Source organism: Leopardus geoffroyi, chromosome A3 (genome assembly GCF_018350155.1).
Source record: "Leopardus geoffroyi isolate Oge1 chromosome A3, O.geoffroyi_Oge1_pat1.0, whole genome shotgun sequence".
Classification (NCBI taxonomy): domain Eukaryota; kingdom Metazoa; phylum Chordata; class Mammalia; order Carnivora; family Felidae; genus Leopardus; species Leopardus geoffroyi.
Window position 1 is genome coordinate 13,815,074 of NC_059336.1, and position 17,495 is coordinate 13,832,568.

Genomic DNA, 17,495 nt, shown 5'->3' on the forward strand with positions numbered 1-17,495 from the left:
TCGTGAAGCTAGTGGCACACGAGATCCACCACAGACATGCCCGTCCCCCCCAGAGCGGCACCTGCAGGGGCAGACGGCGTTCCCTACGGGATGGTGGCAGAGGGCCGCTGCCCACGCGGCCCGGAGGGACAGCACAGTCTGATTAGCCCCGGCCTCCACCTCTTGTCCCCCACTTGGTCTCCCTGTACGCGTGGGGAGGGGGCCCCTCCCTTGCAGCGAGGCCCAGGCTTGCTGTCCTGAGTGCTGGACCCTCGTCGGGGTGTCCCTCCCTGCATCTTGGCCTCTTCGGCCTCATACACAACAGCAACAAAATCCCCTCCCTTTTCACGGAGCCTGGGCCCTGACCCTGCAGTACAGTGTGTTTGGATTCCTGGCTTGTTCCTGTGTGTCTATCGAAGATTCCCAGCCAGGAGGAATTGATGTGCGCGAGGTGGGCATCTGTTGTCCATGTGGGGGGCGGGGGGCAGGGAGAGCAGGCGATCGGTGCTGTGTTTTCTTTGTGGGAATGGACGGTGTGGGACAGGAAAGCCCACCGAGTCCTAATTTTAGGAGGAGACGGGAGACTTTACTGGGCCCTCGTTTTACTTCCTGGCATATGGCTGCATCACCTCTGGAAGCTTTCTCCAGCCTCTAAAGGATGGTGTTTGTTTAGCTTCTGTTGTTCTAGCTTGGTGTTTGAAAAAAAAAAAAAAAAAAAATCTTGTTAATGAAGCACCTTGTCTTTGAGGGAAAGAAAAAAAAAAAAGCTGCAACCTAGCAAGCATGGACATTTTCAGATCGTTTTGCATTTGCCTTTTCTTTCTCAGGGTACAGACCAACTACAAAGGCAGCCTTCGGGAGGAAACAGGCAAAAGACCTCCTAATACTATTGAAATGGATGGGATTATAAGTAGCTCCGAAAAACTAGTTAATATTTTACTGGGGAACAGTGCCAGAGATGGGGGTGGGGGACTGCCAAGAGTAGGGCTGTGTGTGAAATAGCTGTTCCATCTGCCTTAGGGGACGAAAAGAAGCCGTTCTCTGTGGAAATAAATTTAAGCAAGAATCCTTATAAAGCTCATGGGATTTGTCTGCCCACCGAGGGCCCAGTTCCCCAAGAACATACATACAGGAATGATTGTGGCAGGAAGGGCTAAGCTGTGGGTGTAGGCCTGGCTCATAATGGGGGTTCTTGTTCCCTCGCTGGGCTTGACATCTTTCTTTCTCCCTCTGGATTTAAATGGCTTCTCAGACCGAGAGGCACTGCCTGTGCCCTGGATTCAGAAGGTACACGCCTCCTTGGGAAGCAAAGGCGAGAGACAGCGGCTCACCCTCTCTCTCTCTCTCTCTCCCTCTCTCTCTCTTTCTGCATCTGCCGGGAGAGCCGCAGCTGGTATTTTTCCACAGGCCTTTTCTGCGATCTCAGGGCCTAGTTTTTCCCAGCCAGGCCCAGAGTCCGAGAGAGGGTTAATAGGCAGGAAGCTGAAGGCATTGCAGACTAATACGGAAGTCAGATTTTTGTTTAACTGACAGGTTTAGCAGGCCTCAGTGGTGGGGGAGGGGGCCGGGAGGGGAAGGGAAGTTTGTAGATCTAGGCATGTGGCCTGCTAGGAGCGCATTTGGCTTTTCTTAGGGTAAGGACGGACAGGGGGGCCCGTTGGCATCCTGGCAGGGAGGCAGGAGCCCATTTTGGTTTTCCTTTGAGTCCTGGCCGAGGGGGGCGAGAAGTTAGATTCTCGGCCCGGGAATGGCCGGCTCTCTGGCCTGCTTTTCCAGGAGGCGTTTTGACAATGACTATGCAAACCTGACCATTCTGTTCCCCTCCTCTGCTCAGCAGCCCCGATCCCCTGTCCCCCCCCCCCCCCCAGGAGCCAGGGCTGCCCTTCAGCGATTTCTTGGGGTGGGGTGGGGGGCTCGCCTGTCCTCTTTCCCCCCCAGCTCCTCAGAGGCCTTCCTCCAACCCCTCTGGCTTGCGTGCCCCCTTGGCTGCTTTCCTGGGGCTCCCCACTCCTCGGCTTTGCTTCCCACCCCCCTTCCCCCGCGGGGCGGGGGGAGGAAAACCATCCTGCTGGACTGTTCTAGAAAAGGGCCAGGCTCCCTCCTAGCCGAGAGCCGCTTCTGTGGGGGCAGGTGAGGGTGAGCCCTTTCAGCTCACCCCAAAAACTCCCTTCCCCGTGGCATCCGGGCCTCAGGCTTTGCTGGAGCAGGTCAGGCTGGCTGCACTGGTTTGCCCGTGCCGGGAAACCCAGCCAGGGTGTGGGAGAAGTGCGTCTGGGGGCCCCTTTCCCAAGTTTTTCTTGCTGCAAAAGGCCTAGCTTAGCCTGTCTTTTTCTATGCACAGGATGGCTCTTGGCTCACCAGAGCCTCACAAAGATAATCGCTCAGGAAGTGTTTCAGCCAATCCCGGGCGGCCTTACACTCCGATTTGCCGGGGCAGCCAATCGGGGATGAGCTTTTATTAGGCGGCCAGATCATCAAGCCGAAGTGCCAAACCCTTTTTCTGTGAGAACTAGGAGCCTGTCCTCCATGTTTTATAAGTATTGACATTACACAGTGTTAACAATGCATCCACAGAGGTAAGCTGGACTTTTTAACCATCTTTTCTCCCCCTCCCTCTGAGACATCCGAATTGTGGGCGAGCAGTGTGATTTCTCTGTGGCTGGCCGTGCCACACTCACCCCCACAGCACTTAGGTTAACTTGGAACTGTTTAGAGAGAATTTTTTTGCTTTCTTGGGTCACATGGCTAAGTAGCCATTAGCCATAGCTTGATTTTGCAAACTGGCAAAGGCCTGGCACACCTTTTCTTCCACCAGGACATGGTGTTTCTGGAATAGTTTGAAGCTAGATCCTGGAATGCCAAAAAAGAAGCTTTTTTTTTTTTTTTCTTCCCTTTTTTTTTTTCTTTTCCTCCTCTCTCTCCTTCTCTCTCTCTCTCTCCCTCTCTCTGAGCAGTCCCCCCCCCCCCCCCCCCTGCACTATTGTCTTCTCTTGTGTCACATGCCTGCTGGGGGAAGAAAATGGAAGGTAAGAAGCAGGCTCCTCTCTAAGGAGAGCTCATGGCAGACAGCACAGCAGGCAAGTTTACCTCTCCAAAGAGGTTCTGGGAAGGCTCGAGTAAGTTCTGACAAGAGAGGACGTGTGTTTTAAAAAGAACCAAGCCCTGAGCAGAGCAGTGCTAAGGAGAGCTCCTAGCTCCTGGGGCCTAGGTGGGTGGTAGTGAGTCTCTACATGGTCTTTTCTCTCCCTACAGGGTTTCCTCACTTGAAACTACATTGTTCAGCCTTTTTTCCTGACTTCTGTTGATACAGAGTGTTCTTCTGCAAGCCAGCCTACAGCCAGCAAATGTTTCTGAAAGTGTTTTCTAGGCTTTGGAGGAAGTTTTTGGAGTAGGGATGGGGATGGTGGGGGGGGGGGTGTGTGTAGAGGGGGAGGGAGGTTGGACAACATCCTGCAATAAATCTGTGAGGACTCGTTTTCGAATCCCTTAGCTTTCTACTCTTGCATGATTTTCAATGAACTAATGTATCTTTTATCCTTGTTTTCATTTTCCTCTCCCGCTCTTACATTGTATCATCCTCTGTCCTCCTCTGTGATGGAGTGCAGAGGAAATAAAATCATGTCTGTGGCCCATGACAGCATTCCATATTCAGTCGTTGGGTTGTGTTGTTGTTGTGTGTGTGTGTGTGTATGTGTTTAATAATCCCATGTAACTGTTTAAAAGAAAAAAAAAATTTCCTTTTCGATCAAGTCCCAAATGTGCCAGCCTGTTCTCTCTTCTTAACTGTGGAAAAATGAGACGGTTGCTTGAGCATTTGTTGGGTGAGTAAAGCAAATCCATTTCCTCTGTGACCATGTATAAAGAGTTTGGCGGACGTTTGGGGTCTGTTTGCGACAGAGGGTCTTGGCTACAGCAGTCGGGGGGCTTTTCATTAGCAGGAACCAAAGAAGGGCTTTTTAATGGTGTCTTGATTTTAGGTGACTGTGTGAATTCCACTGTTTTTCCTGATAACCTGCTGCTAGGATTGGAGATCACACTTCCTGTTTACCCTCAGACAGGGGAGAAATGTTCAGTTCATTGTGACTCGGGAGGAGACCTTTAATTGGGATCGTTTGGATATTAGCTAGAACTCTGGGTAGGTGATCTGCTTGTGAAATGTAACAAAAAGTGCTGCTTCTTAGAGGCACAGAGCCTTAAACCTTGGTGAGGCAGCAGCCTGGGGTGGGGGTGGGGATGGGGGTGGGGGTGGCAGTATTAATGTTTTAGGAGACTTACTTGTAGTGTAAAATCCCACCCACCACCAAACTTGGTTTGACTCAGGACTACTCACACTGCACAACAGATTCGGCCTTTTCCCCAGCCTGACCCCACACATCTGTATGCTTGCTCGCTTTTACTGAGGATTTATTTCTCACTCCTTACACTTCCCCTGATCTCTTAATGCTGCAGCTGGAACTTAAGAGTGAAAAAAGTGTGGACTGTTTAGCGTTAGCTTCAGAATTGACCCCGAAGTTCAGTACACAGATTTCCCAGCCTGAAGACCAGTCTAGCATGACTGTAAATGCTGGAAATATATTCAGTTGTTGTGTGACACCAACTTTATGGAGTCCGTGATCTTTTTTTTTTTTTCCTTTCAGTTCAGCGTCCAGCCACCCGTCCACCTTGTAGCATCAGTTGGAGAAGGGCTCATTTAATAACGAGAAATGTACCAATGTCTAAGTGAAGGAAAGGCTGTGTAAGGCCAGCTTTTTAGAGTTAAGAAGTGCAGGCAGTTAATGATGTTATGCACATAAAACTGAATAGTGCTACCACCCCGCACAAATAAGTCCAGACACTTAGCTGTTTTCTTTGTTCTTATCTTCTGGCTGTAAATGGAAATTACATATTGAGGTTCTTGTGGCCTCCCTAGAAGTAATATCTAATCACAAGACTCCTCGTTTGGTGCCTTCGACGTTTGCATAATGGTGTGTTTGTTGGACTGGAAGAAAACCTAAGGGCAAGGCATTCATCCTCTAAAAGCTCCAAGGTCTGTTTTCAAATGTGCAGCCCCAGCAGGTTCCCGGCCCTGGACCAGGCTGGCCACTTTCCTCTGGAACTGTGGCCACCACCAAGCATGAGTCTGTAAAAAGTTAATTGTTTCCAAAGTAGCTTCTTTTCCAGCTTCACTAAGGGGGAAAAAAAGAAATGTCTGCATTGCAGCAGGACTAGGTAGGGACAGCAGTGCTGGCTTACAGAGCAGCCCAATGGGGCTCCTCTCTGCAGCTTTGAACCAATAGACTTGGAGGGAAGGTTACAGATTGACAATTGGAGTGGCCAGACTGAGAACGGGCCTTCTGGAAGTTTCTACCATCTTTGTTCCTTTTAGGAGAAGCTGATCCGCCAAGCTGAAGAGTCTCCTACATTCCATTCCTGGGGCATTCCCTCCCCCTCCCTTGTTCTTTTTCACATCAAGGTAGAGTGATCTTTCTGCCACGGTTATAAATTTCAGAGGGAGGTACGGAACTTGGGTTGTTTTCCTTTTTCCTTCTGCCTCCTCAGTCCCCAAAGAGGACGCACAGCTGCGAGGAACAAACACAGACACACTGGAGCTGATTCTTCTCTCTCTCTCTCTCTCTCTCTCTTTTTTTTCCTTCAAGACCCTCCAGGATGGATTCACTTTCTGCTTTGGGAAATTAAGTGGCATTCATGTGGGGGAGGGGGAGTGAGTGCTTTTATTAGCTCCAGAAAATGGTCAGTGTTCCGTCTGTAACTAGGAATTAATTATATATAATCACTCAGTAAACTTTCTACAGAGTTTTTCTAATGGCTGCGCAAGAACATAGTTAGCCTGTTGGAGCGGAGTCCGGTTACTTTTATAATTAACAGCCCAAAGATTTGAGTCAGAAAGAAAGAAACAATGGGGCCTCTTGGATTATAAATTAGGGATGAAAACAATGGCTTTTTCTTTCTTTCCTTCTTTCTTTCTTGTAACCCCTTTTCTTTTAAACAAAACATTCCCCCCTTTCTTTCCCTGGGAGAACAGTGGGGAAACTTCTTCAGGTCTTAAATGGGGGGGGGGGGGAGACGGGGTCCCTTTTTAAAAAGCCAGGATGACAGTAACCCAGAAAACCCTGGAGGCAAAGGTAGGTTTTTAAAAAGTCCAACCACTTCAAAATGTGTGATCTCTTTGTTTCTTTGGCCTTCTTTTCTCCTCCTCTCCTGTGGCAGAGGCAACATTTGTCAGCCGAGAGGCCCTAGGTCTGGCTTTGCCTCTGTCTGGTTGACCCTGAAAAGAAAGATAACGTGCACAAGTGTCTTCGCCACCCCGCAGCAGAGGTTTAGAAAGGGCATCCGTGTAGAAGTCCTCTCTCTCCTGGTTCTTAAACGCGAAACAAGTGAGGATTCACCCTTGGCTGGGTCGCTGAGGCTGGGCTGCCCTTCCCCCCACTCCCCACTCTCCTTACAGATAAACAAGCAGGCGGGAGCCATGTCAGCACGCAGCTAAGCGTCGCCGCTAGGCTGTCCCTCCTCATCAAGATTACCTACCTACCGGCCGGCGAGGAGCCAACCACCCGTCCTTGCCCCGGCACAGCCTTGGGCACCATGCCCTCCTTTCTCCCCTGGAGCTACAAAGCAGTCACCTTGAAACTCCCCACTCAGCACCAGAGTTGCGAGGCCAATTCTCAGACCTGCAACAGTAAATTTACATTATCCACTATGAGGCTGTTCGTTCGGCCTCTGAAAGCGGGTTTTGCAAAACCCATTGTTAATTTTCAGGGCTCTGTTGGGGGTGGACAAAAATCCGATGTGTGAGTATCCCGTGCATTGGCTAAGGGCACTGTTTGTCGTTTTGCTCTGCAGACTCAGATTGTCTTTCCTGGAGGTTAACTGTCTTAGGACTGGCTGGGGATTTGGTGGCCGTTTTCAGGCTTATTAAACAGCCTTTTTATTTTACCTTGGCCTCAGACAGGGGTGTGGCCCTTTGGCTTGGCTTTTCAGGTGACTGCTGTCCTTGAAACACTTTCATTTTACCTAGCTCCTTTTTGGTAGGGATGCAAAGCTGGTTTGTGATGTATCCAGAAGGGGGAATGGGCTTCCTCCCCCCCTCCCCAGCTTGCTCCCTTTTAGCATCTTTGCATTTGTACGGACACCTGTCTGTCTGTCGGCAGTTGACAGCTCCTTAGGGCTGCGTCATTCCTAACCTCCCACCCACCTAATTTGAGGGCCAGGGGGCCTCACCTCAGAGCCTCGTGTTTGGAGGCTCAGGCTCTAAAAGGAAAGGGTTTTCCTTAGGAACCTGTGACTTCACAAACTCCCCCTGTCATTGCAGATTTTTTTTTTAAGCTTCTAAACGTTGGGTTGTTGGTGTCCTTTGGTTGAGCTTTTCCTAGTTCAGATATTTAGGAAGGTGGCTTTGAAACTAGCAGGGCTGCTTAAACAGGAGCTACAGCTATTGAACAAACTGCTACCATTTTAGCTTCAATACAGGAATGAGGCAGTGTTGCAAGACGCCATTTTAAGAATCCTGCATAAATAGCTTAGCTACCGATGACTGTGCCTGTTTTAGGTGAGTGCTTATATAAATAAAGCTGCTCTGCTAACCATTCCCTCCCCCCCCATTTAAAAAAAAAATTAATTGCAGATTTAGGGAAGCATGGTTTTCTTATTTGGATGTTCACATTTTGTGATCTAGAAGAGGAAGATGTTGTGTCTTGGGGATTACATTTTTCTTACAGCCTGGACCAGTTTGGGATTTTGAATGAAAGTAAAAACCTAAAGGAAAAGCCCTTCCGAATGATGCATGATTCTTGAATTGCTGTGCGATGATCCTCATCTGTAGAACCAGAGTCTTGTGCATGCTGGTTATATATTCTAGATGGGTTAGATATTCTTGGTTAAAAGTCAAATAGTAGGGGCACTTGGGGAAAAGAAAGATCTGGGCATTGTGTATCCGGGCTTTTTTTTTTTTTTTTTTTTCCTTTTCCCTGTCAAAACTAGATGTTTGCTTTTTTTCTTTCTCTCTCTCTTTTGGAAGTGTGGAGGGGATGGCATTCCTGGGAATTACGGACCAGCCTTGAGTCCTCAGAATTAATAATCAGAAGGCTTAAAACATCCTGGAGGTTCAGTGCTTCATATTCAACTTTTTAATTCCTCTTTTCCAGTGCACGCAGGTTAAGAAGTCAGCCGAGGTTTTCTTGCTCAGGCACTGGGGGAGAAATCTTTTATTCTTTCTGGGACCGGATGGGAAAGTCTTGGTTGTATTTGCAGAAGCTGCTGCTGTTTCTTCTTTAATTGCCTGAAATGTATCAGTTTGTGAAATCCACAGGCAAGTGACTTAGGGTAAATGTGAGCGAAAGAGGTGGTAACGGTGGGAACATATATGTCCTATGCAACTAGTTGATGGTGTATTTTCCTGTTGGGGTGAAAGGCTGTAGTTGAGGTTTTCAGCTAATTTTTTACCCTTTTCTTTAGCTGGCCCCCTGCCTCCTCAGTGGACCTTAAAAAAAAAAAAAAAAAAAAGTAATGTCAGTTTTAAACAAGGACTTGTTGTTCCATTGTTTTTGATTTAAATAATCGGGGTTGCTGGAAGCTAGCAGATAGGAAAGATGCTGTATATTTTTTAAGACTTTCATGTGTTAATGACAGGAGTTCAAAGTCTTTTCTCCGGGTGCAGCTGGCTTTTCTTTTTAACAATTAGTATTTGACTTTTTTTTTTCTCCTCCAAATGACTGAACAGTTTTTAACCTAAATTGACCACGGTCTGTGGGGGGCATTCAGACAGGTACAGAGCTTTTGATGTAATATTCATAATTTTCCCCCTAACAACATACTGGTGCTTAACACTAAACCAAAAAAAATAAAATAACAAAACAAAACAGAACAACAACCAAGAAAACTGAGATCAGTGGTGTAGAAAAAAGGAAGTCCCTTTAGATGTGGCTATTCAAAATGACTCATTTTGCATTCTGGTCTTTGCTCTTGTAAATGAAGTTTTTTCCCTTTTAACGCATAGACACTGCAATTTCCTTTAGTCAAATGCAAGTTATTGTATGTCTGTGTGCGTGCAAGTGCGTGCACGGGCTCCCCTTGAAAGGGTGGCTTGCTGATCTGCGAAAAAGATGGGTTTTCTGAAATCATGCTTAAAATCCTTGGCTGAAGCTGGTGGTGCTACTGGTAAAGTGGGGTGATTATGGTGCCCGCTGGTAATACTTGGAAAGATCAAGATAAAACAACTTCATTCCCCCCCCCCCCCCCCCCCCCCCACCTTCTGCAGCAGCAAATAGCCACCACATAACTAGTTTGCATTTTCCTAGCTTCTCAGCAGCATCCCTGCCTGAAGTACTCTGCGCCTCTGGGCTGTAGGAGGCCAAATAATTGTTCTCTTGAATGCAGTCCCTCCTCCATGATCAATACACCTTTGAATGTTTTCATCACCGCAGAAATCCTTCAAGTGGGTTTTGGGGGCTCTATTCTGCATAATCGTTTTCTCACTGTACAGTTTGGTTGGATCCCAGCTGAGTGTTTTCTCTGTCACTCAAAATAGGGGATCAGTGGCAGTAAGTTTAGGATTTCACATACTTCATGCTAGAGAGGGAAACAGATTCTCGTTGCTAGAAAGATCAAGGTTGCTGTTTGTTCTCTTTGGGTTGATCCGCTCAACTCAGATCATCTCTGAGAGCTGCTCTGGGTGTTTTACGCAAATGTATTTCCAGGCACCCCAAGCAAGAAACTGTCAGCAGTATCCATTTGGACAGTATGTGTGTGGTTGCAGGCAGAGTGTCTGTGTTTCCTCCCTGTTGAGAATGTCCGTCTCTGAAGTTGGGAGTAAAAAAGTAAACGTGGTGAAATCACCTTCCACAAATCACCCTGGAATATTGCATGTTAGTGAAGTGTTTACATTGAAGAGTCTGTTTTTGATGGAAACCGTTTGTGACAACATGTCCGTTGTTTCTTTGGTGAATTTGTGTCGCGGGCTTTCTCTGCAGATGCTGTAAGTGAAATTGTTAATAGGGTTCCGTATCAGTGAGCAAAGTGTGTTAATATTCCAACCAATTTTAAACTACCTCTCTTTATTCTCTCTGCTGGGACTAGTTAAGTTTGAGGTGTGCGAGTTCTCCTAATTTTATTCTGGGCCATAATTTCTTCCTTTCTGTCTGGTTCTTATCCTGAACCCCCTTCCCTTATCAGACATGGCCCTCTCCTAAATCCATTTCTGTTGATCCTGAGGTTCCAAGCCATTTTGGACTCCCCTTTTGTCCCATCACAGTCTCAGGCCACAGAACACAGAAGGGACATTCTGATCCTTCCTCTTTCACTCAGCCTTCCCCTCCAGTCCTGGCTTTGAGTCTTCCAAATGGAAAATTCCAGCCATGTCAATTGGTGATGCACCCATTTCTTCATGGTGAACCACAGACTGATGGGATTGCAGCTAAAGTACTTGGTCACCCTGAGTGCTTGGGAAGTTCCAGCACCTCAACATTTTGCACCTTAAAAGCAGAACTCTACTGGCTTGCTTGGGAGAGGTGTGTGCGTGTGCGTGTGTGTGTGTGTGTGGTTCCGGAACACATGAAATGCTCTGCACTCTGTTCAACAGGAGTTCCAGCCGAGAGAGTGAGAGAAGAGTCTGGTAGACCTTCCCAGCCAAGGGGACTGCTCCCCCCCCCCCCAACCCCCAACTCAGCCTGTCTTTTAAATAATCCTTCCTCATTCCACTTTTGTGGTGGGGGATAATTAGTCACAGCTCAAGAGTGCTGAATGCTTTCTCTGAGCCATGCCTGCTACTGAGAGGAAACATCCAGGGGATGGGAGTGTGGGTACCCCAAGCCTAATTCCTGGGACAAGTGCTAGTGGTTTGAATGAATGTTTTGAGACCAGGCCTTTTGCTTCTAACCTGGGCATATTTTTTCACTTTGCAATTTCACCTATATATTTTTTTCACGTTCCTGCCTCATCGAGAAATCCGAAGATTTAGCCGAGAGGTCTGTGTAATGCTCCCTGCCTTGCAGAATTCAGAGATCAGAACTCAGGGTACCCTGTGAACCACCTCTAACCTGAACCCAGTGTTAACAACAAGAAACTTGTTTACTTGTTGGCTGGGTTCTCATTGGCCCTCAGGGGCAGATTGTAATTGTGTGTCTAAAAAAAAAAAATGCTTTTTTTTTTTTTTTTTTTTTTGCATCCCCCAACAGCATGACAACTGGAATAGTAATTTGACTTAAAAAAAGAACAACCTAGTGGTTTGAAAAACCCCTTTAGGAGTCTTAACACTTTTGTTTGAAATCCAACGTGGGTTTCTTCCTCCCCACCTCCCCCAGCCCTGCATAAGGATGGGGGATTGGCTTAAATGTGGGTTTGTTGTTAGAACTTCTAAATAGCTGCCCCCATGGGGCAAGTTCTCAGTCTACCTAAACGTGAACCTAATTTGCTCTGTTTCAGCTTGGCTGAAGAGGAAATAAAAACAGAACAGGAGGTGGTAGAGGGCATGGATATCTCTACTCGCTCCAAAGGTGAGTAAAAATCTTGTATTCTCTATTCCAGAGCAGAGGAGGAAATTGGAATTTCTTTTTCTAGTTGTTGTAGTGCAGCGAAGTGTGGCTTTCGGATCCGAGGCTGAAACACTCCTCTGATTTTGAGAGGAGGAACCTTTGATGGATGGACCTAATTTGTGGAGAATTCCCCTCCTTTTGATTCCCTTTCCCTTGTGTGTCTGTATAGGTAAACCGACCTGTCCCAACAGTAAATTTTATGTGTGTCATGACTGAGGGGGAGGGGCTGGCTCCTCTCTGCAGGGTGACTTTCAGGAATTCAGAATTTAAATAAAGCATGTTCTAGAAGCAATGGGAGTATCCAGCTGCTGCTGGGTTTCTGATTTTAATAACAGGCCTCTTTGGAATCACAGAAGTGAAACAGAGTTGGCCCACTTCATTGAAAAACGGTGGTCTTGGTTAGAGATACAGAGGAAATGTAGGACTTTCTGGAATGCTGGGGCCAACCTTTGCATTTAGGACAAAATTTAGCAAATTAGAGCAACCTTGGGTTTATGTTTTAATTCAGAGTCCTGCTTTAGACTCTTCAAAATCTTCTAATTGTGAGATTGGTGCTTTTCATTTGGTCTGTGTGAGATTGTACAAGGCTTCCCAGAAGAAAGTAGTTATTCACTTTTGCCTTCAGGGTGTTTTTTACGAATGAGCTACTGCGATGTTTTCCACATCTTTGATTGATGAAAATGCTAATCTACAAACTTAATGGTTGTACCAAGGTGGTGTTATTCACAAGTCATTGAATGTCTGCTCTGAGCTGAGGGTTATAGGGGAGGTGAGAAAGGCTGGAGAGGTTATTGCAGACTGCCAGGAAGATTCTAGATCTTTCTAGACTCCAGCTAGGGAGCATAAGAGGAAGTGGCTCCCTAGAGGCACCTGAAAATCAAAGCTTATTTTTATAAGATACTCCTGTCATTTTGGGCAAAATGAGGGTCAGATAGTGACTCTGGAAGTGGAAGCTGGCCGTTGTTGGGGCTATGCCTGACAGATGGGGGGGGGGGCAGCATGGTTCAGGGGTGGGGATGGTGAGGAGGCCAGGCTGCTTGAGTGTGCCTGGGGGTTGGAGCAGACCCAGGATTTCGGGAGGTTGGGCCTAGTCTGCGGGGCCTTTCATCAACCCCCTCACCCCATGCCATCCCTGTCCTGGGCTAGCAGCACCTATAATGGTATGGAGAACTATGGGGGAGTTTTGAGCAAGTTTTCAGAACTTTCCTGAAGAGGTGTTTTGAGACGGTTGTTAATGAGGGAGCCTCTCCCAGTTCCCTTGTGGTCAGAACGGAACGTGTGGAGAAAAGCCCAGAGAATGGGTCCGGGTAGGGTGGGGGGTGGGGTGGGTCAGGGTGCGGGGTGACTTTGTCCTCACTAAGCTCTTCACCTGCACAGTTTTCATTACTTGTGCCTCCACGTTCTTATCTTTATTTATTTATTAAAAACAATTTTTTATGTTTATTTTAGAGAGAGAGACAGAGCATGAGCGGGGGAGGGGCAGAGAGAGAGAGAGAGAGAGAGAGAGAGAGAGAGAGAGAGAGGGAGACACAGAATCCTAAGCAGGCTCCAGGCTCTGAGCTGTGAGCACAGAGCCCGACGTGGGGTTTGAACTCATGAACCGTGAGATCATGACCTGAGCCAAAGTCGGACGCTTAACTGACTGAGCTACCCAGGCACCCCCACATTCTTATCTTTAAAATGGGATGTTGGATAAGATTCTGAGATTCCTTCCACCTTGGGCATTTCTTGTAGAAATAATGCTTACTGACAGTTTGTACCAGGAGTCTTTTCTTGTTGAGCTTTCTTCCAGTCCCCTTAGGAGGTGGGAAGTGTTGTTCCCACTTTGCAGATGAGGACACTGAGGCTCTGAATGACAGCATCTCACAGGGAGCAAATGTAGGATGTGGTGGAACCGAGGCGAGGCTCTGCCACCAAGGAGGCTCTTTCTCCCTGGACACTCCGCGCCTGGAATGTCCCATAGCCTCGTTGTGGAGACTTTTGCAAAAGCGTCAGACTTGGGGATCGTCAGCCTGGGTGGGAGGCTCACTTTACTCAGGCCTCCCCACCCCTTACCTTCTTTACAGACCTCCTGGGGGCTCCCACATCTTCACCAGGTTGCGTCTCCAATGACTGTGGCCCCTGAAGTGGTCACTCTGGGGTGACCACTGTCCCTTGCTCTCATTGCCCCACTCTGGCCCTGTCCCTGCAGCAGCTAGGGTGCTCTTAGAAAACAGGTCAGATCTTGCTCATCTTGCTAACTCCTTCCACTGACCTCCCAGTGCCCCGAGGCTCCAGTCGGAGGTCGCCATGACCTACCTACCTGGGTCAGGCCACCTGCCTTCTTGAATCCTGTGACTTTCTGTTCCCCTCTACCGTTTCTCTCCCTGACTCTGTTTGAGCAGCCCTGCCTCCTTCCCCTCCGGTCCCTCTTGGGGCCCCGTGTGTCCCGTGTCCTTCGCTGGGAACATGCTACTCTGGGTCTTGCTGGCTATTTCTCATCTCTCAGATTGATCTCAGACGTCCTTTCCCGGAGGCCTTCGGGGTTTATCCAGTTCAGAGGAGCCATTCCATCATTTTCTGTTATATTTTTAAAAGTGGTGTCTAATTTTAGAGCAGTTTTAGATTTCCGGAAAGTTGGGAAGACAGCGACAAGTGTTCCCGTGTCACCCCTCCTACTCCCCACACGCATACCTGCACACGCACCCAGATAGCTTTTCCCCGTTATTAACATCATACGTTAGCATGGTGCATTTGGCACAGTTAATGAGTCTGCAAGTTTGTACTTTGTTTGGCTTCCCTTGGTTTTTCTGCGGACGTCGCTTTCCTGTTCTGAGATCCCACCCAGTAAACCGGGTTATGTGTAGTTATCGTGGCTCCTGGTCTCCTCTTGGCTGTCCCAGTTTCTTAGACTTTACTTGTTTTTGATGACCTTGATAGTTTTGAGGAGTACTGCTCAGGTATTTTGTGGACTGCCCCTCGATTGGGATTTATCTGATGTTTCCCCTATAACTAGACTCTGGTGGGCTGGGATTGCAGGCTTTGGGGGAGGAGGACCACAGAGTGAAGTACTATTTTCATCACATCACGTCAAGGGTACATGTTACCGATGTGGTTTATGGCTGGTGATGTTGATCTTGACCACCTGGCTGAGGTCAGGTTTGTTAGCTCCCCACCCTCTTGTGCTATACTCTTTATTAATGAAATCATGAAGCCCACCCACACCTAGTGGGTGGTGAGTATACTCTACCTCCTTGGGGCCAGAGCATGTACACAAATTATTTGGAATTCTGTATGAGAGTTACTTGTTACTTCCCAGTTTTTTATTACTCAGTCATTTATCACAGCATGGACTCAATTATTATTGCTATTTAAAAAAAATTTCCTTATTTATTATTTTTCCTTAGAGTTTATTTATCTTGAGAGACAGGGAGAGAGAGAATGTGAGAGTGAGTCGGGGAGGGCCAGAGAGGGAGAGAGAGAATCCCAGGCAGGTTCCGCAGTGGCAGTGCAGAGCCCAGTGTGGGGCTCGAACTCATCAACCGTGGGATCGTGACCTGAGCCGAAATCAAGAGTCGGACGCTTAACCAAATGAGCCACCCAGGGGCCCCTAAAATTTATTTATTTTTGAGAAATAGGTGGAGAACGAGAGGGAGCACAAGCGGGGGTGGGGGTGGTGGTGCAGGCAGAGAGAGGGAGAGTGAGAATCCCAGGTAGGTTCTGCACTGGGACTTGGGACTTGATCTCACAAATAACGAGATCATGACCTCAGCCGAAATCCAGAGTGGGACGCTTAATGGACTGAGCCACCCAGACGTCCATGGACTCGTTTATTTTAAACCTTGGGTTGTAGTCCGATACTTCTTAGTTATTTTGTTGATCAAGATGTTCTAGCTTCAGGAGGTGTCTGGCTGGTGCAGTTGGTGGAGCGTGCAACTCTTGATCTCGGAGTTGTGAGTTCAAGCCCCACCGTGGGTGTGGAGATTATTTAAAAATAAAATCTTAAAAAAAAAAAAAGGTTCCAGCTTTGGCCATTGAGCACTCTTTCAGGTGGTTCCTGTGTCCCTTTGACATCAGTGGGGTTTGTTTGATTGACTGAACCCTTAATTACTTTTGGCCACTACAAGATGCGCTAGGCTCATCTTGTATATTTTCCGCCTCGTCCCTAGAGTTAGCCATTTCCCCAGGGCACTCTGGTTCCTTTTATTGGAGAGTAGCATTGGAAACCAAGCTCTGGGTCCTCAGTGTGCTTGTTGCTATGGAGATGTCTTTTTGTCTTTTTTTGGTCCTCTCGGCCGACAGAGCAAGGAGACCGTGTATGCTGACCCGTATGTATACACACATCTATGAAGATTTCCCTCTGTGTCTATGTTAAACTAAACATGAGTTTGTATGCTTGTCTCAAATTGTGATCCATGACCACGTGGATCATTCCAGACTTCTCCCCTCTTGTCTATAACTTTTTCACTCCCGTACTGAGAAAGCTGTCTCTCACCATCTGCCATTTGGTTACTATTTTCTGGTACATTTTAAATCTTATCATTGATGTACAGCTTGGTGAACTTAAACACTTGTGGGACCACAACCCAGATCCAGAGACTTGATCATTTATGGTGTTCCAGAAGGTTCCTCAAGCTCATTCCAGAGTTTTTTCATAATCCTTGTTCATGACCTTGTACTTTTTTTTTTTTTTTTTTTAATGTTTATCTATTTTTGAGAGAGAGATCGAGTGTGAGCAGGGGAGGGGCAGAGAGACAGGGGAACAGAGGATCCAAAGTGGGCTCTGTGCTGGCAGTAGTGAGCTCTATGCAGGGCCTGAGCCCACGAACCGCGAGATCATGGCCTGAGCCGAAGTTGGACGCTTAACCGACTGAGCCATCAAGGTGCCCCCTTATTTATTTGTTTATTGATGGTCTTCTCTGCTGAAATGTAGTCTCCTTCTCTCCCCAGGTCCTAGACCGCTATGCTCAACCACCCCTTCTGTTTGAGAAGCTGGGAAGGGTGGCTTAGAGGCTTAAAAAAACCTCTTCTGGAGCCACACTCTCTGGGTTCACACTCTGGCCTGCCCCCTGTCTAGCTGGGTTATTCTTTGTGGCTCAGTCTCCTCTTATCCATGGGGAGGGTAAAGCCAGAGAGTCGTGGTGAAGGATTAAATTTGCTCACGCACACAGGGCGCTCAGAACTGGGGCATGGCACGTGCTCAGAAATGTTAGCCAGGATTACATCCAGCAGGAAGAGGGATGAGCTTGGATTGATAAGCCTGTCAGGTGAAAGGCCTACTTACCACGTTCTATGACTTCCCCCAGTTAGAACCTCTGGGGAAGGGGGTGTGGAGACAGATGGGGAAACCAAGCCCAGACTGTGAGGAATTGTAGGCTTCCCGACAGGCAGGCTTGGGATAGGGTTGCCATCCTCTGGGCCTCTATGACATTTGAAGAAAGCTCGTCTGCAGCCAGTTTGGCCTGATTTTCCCAGGGCCTTTGGGGCCCTTGCTGTGGTGAGGAAACCATGAGCGGGAATGGAAGGGGTCACCTCGTTTTGAGGGAGACCTTTCTGCCCTCCCAGGGACTGCCTTGGATGGCTTTCTTTGTGTGGAACCGAGCTCCTGTCTTTCCAGGGTTGGGTGGCCAGGTGACTGGCTGCTCTTGTGTCTAGAGCCTTGGGTCAGGTGAATAAGTTGCATTCACAGAGGCCTGAAGTTACACTGCTGGGTTGCTCAGGTTCTTTTTCTTTCTTTTTTTCATGTTTATATATTTATTTTGAGAGAGCTCGTGAGCGAGTGGGCGAGGGGCAGAGAGAGAGAGAGAGAGAGAGAGAGAGGGAGAATGAGAATCCCTAGCAGGCTCCACACTGTCAATACAGAGCCCAGTATGGGGCTCGATCCCCCAAACCCTGAGATCATGACTTGAACTGAAATCAAGAGTCCTTGGACACCCAATAGACTGAGCCACCCAGATGTCTGGCTCAGATTCTGAGAGCTGAGGTCAGTGTGGTCAAAATGGCGTGCCTGAA

At 47.8% G+C, this 17,495-nt stretch overlaps 1 protein-coding gene across 31 annotated transcripts in view; it reads left to right on the plus strand.

The window, feature by feature from the left end:
* Positions 1–406: 406 nt before the first annotated feature.
* The window catches only part of ZMYND8 (zinc finger MYND-type containing 8), a 126,197-nt gene continuing 109,108 nt past the window's right edge, over positions 407–17,495 (plus strand). For 6 of the 31 annotated variants that reach the window (XM_045444329.1, XM_045444358.1, XM_045444336.1 and 3 more), the window contains exons 1-2: positions 6,743–6,767; positions 11,395–11,465. In XM_045444329.1, the coding sequence (XP_045300285.1) occupies positions 11,441–11,465 (25 nt within the window). In that variant the 5' untranslated portion in view covers positions 6,743–6,767; positions 11,395–11,440. Of the gene's footprint in view, positions 431–1,534; positions 1,614–2,320; positions 2,556–3,037; positions 3,096–3,776; positions 3,801–5,407; positions 5,432–6,660; positions 6,768–7,390; positions 7,526–11,394; positions 11,466–17,495 lie in introns of those variants that run through there. The other 25 variants (XM_045444326.1, XM_045444325.1, XM_045444328.1 and 22 more) reach the window with 17 other exon arrangements.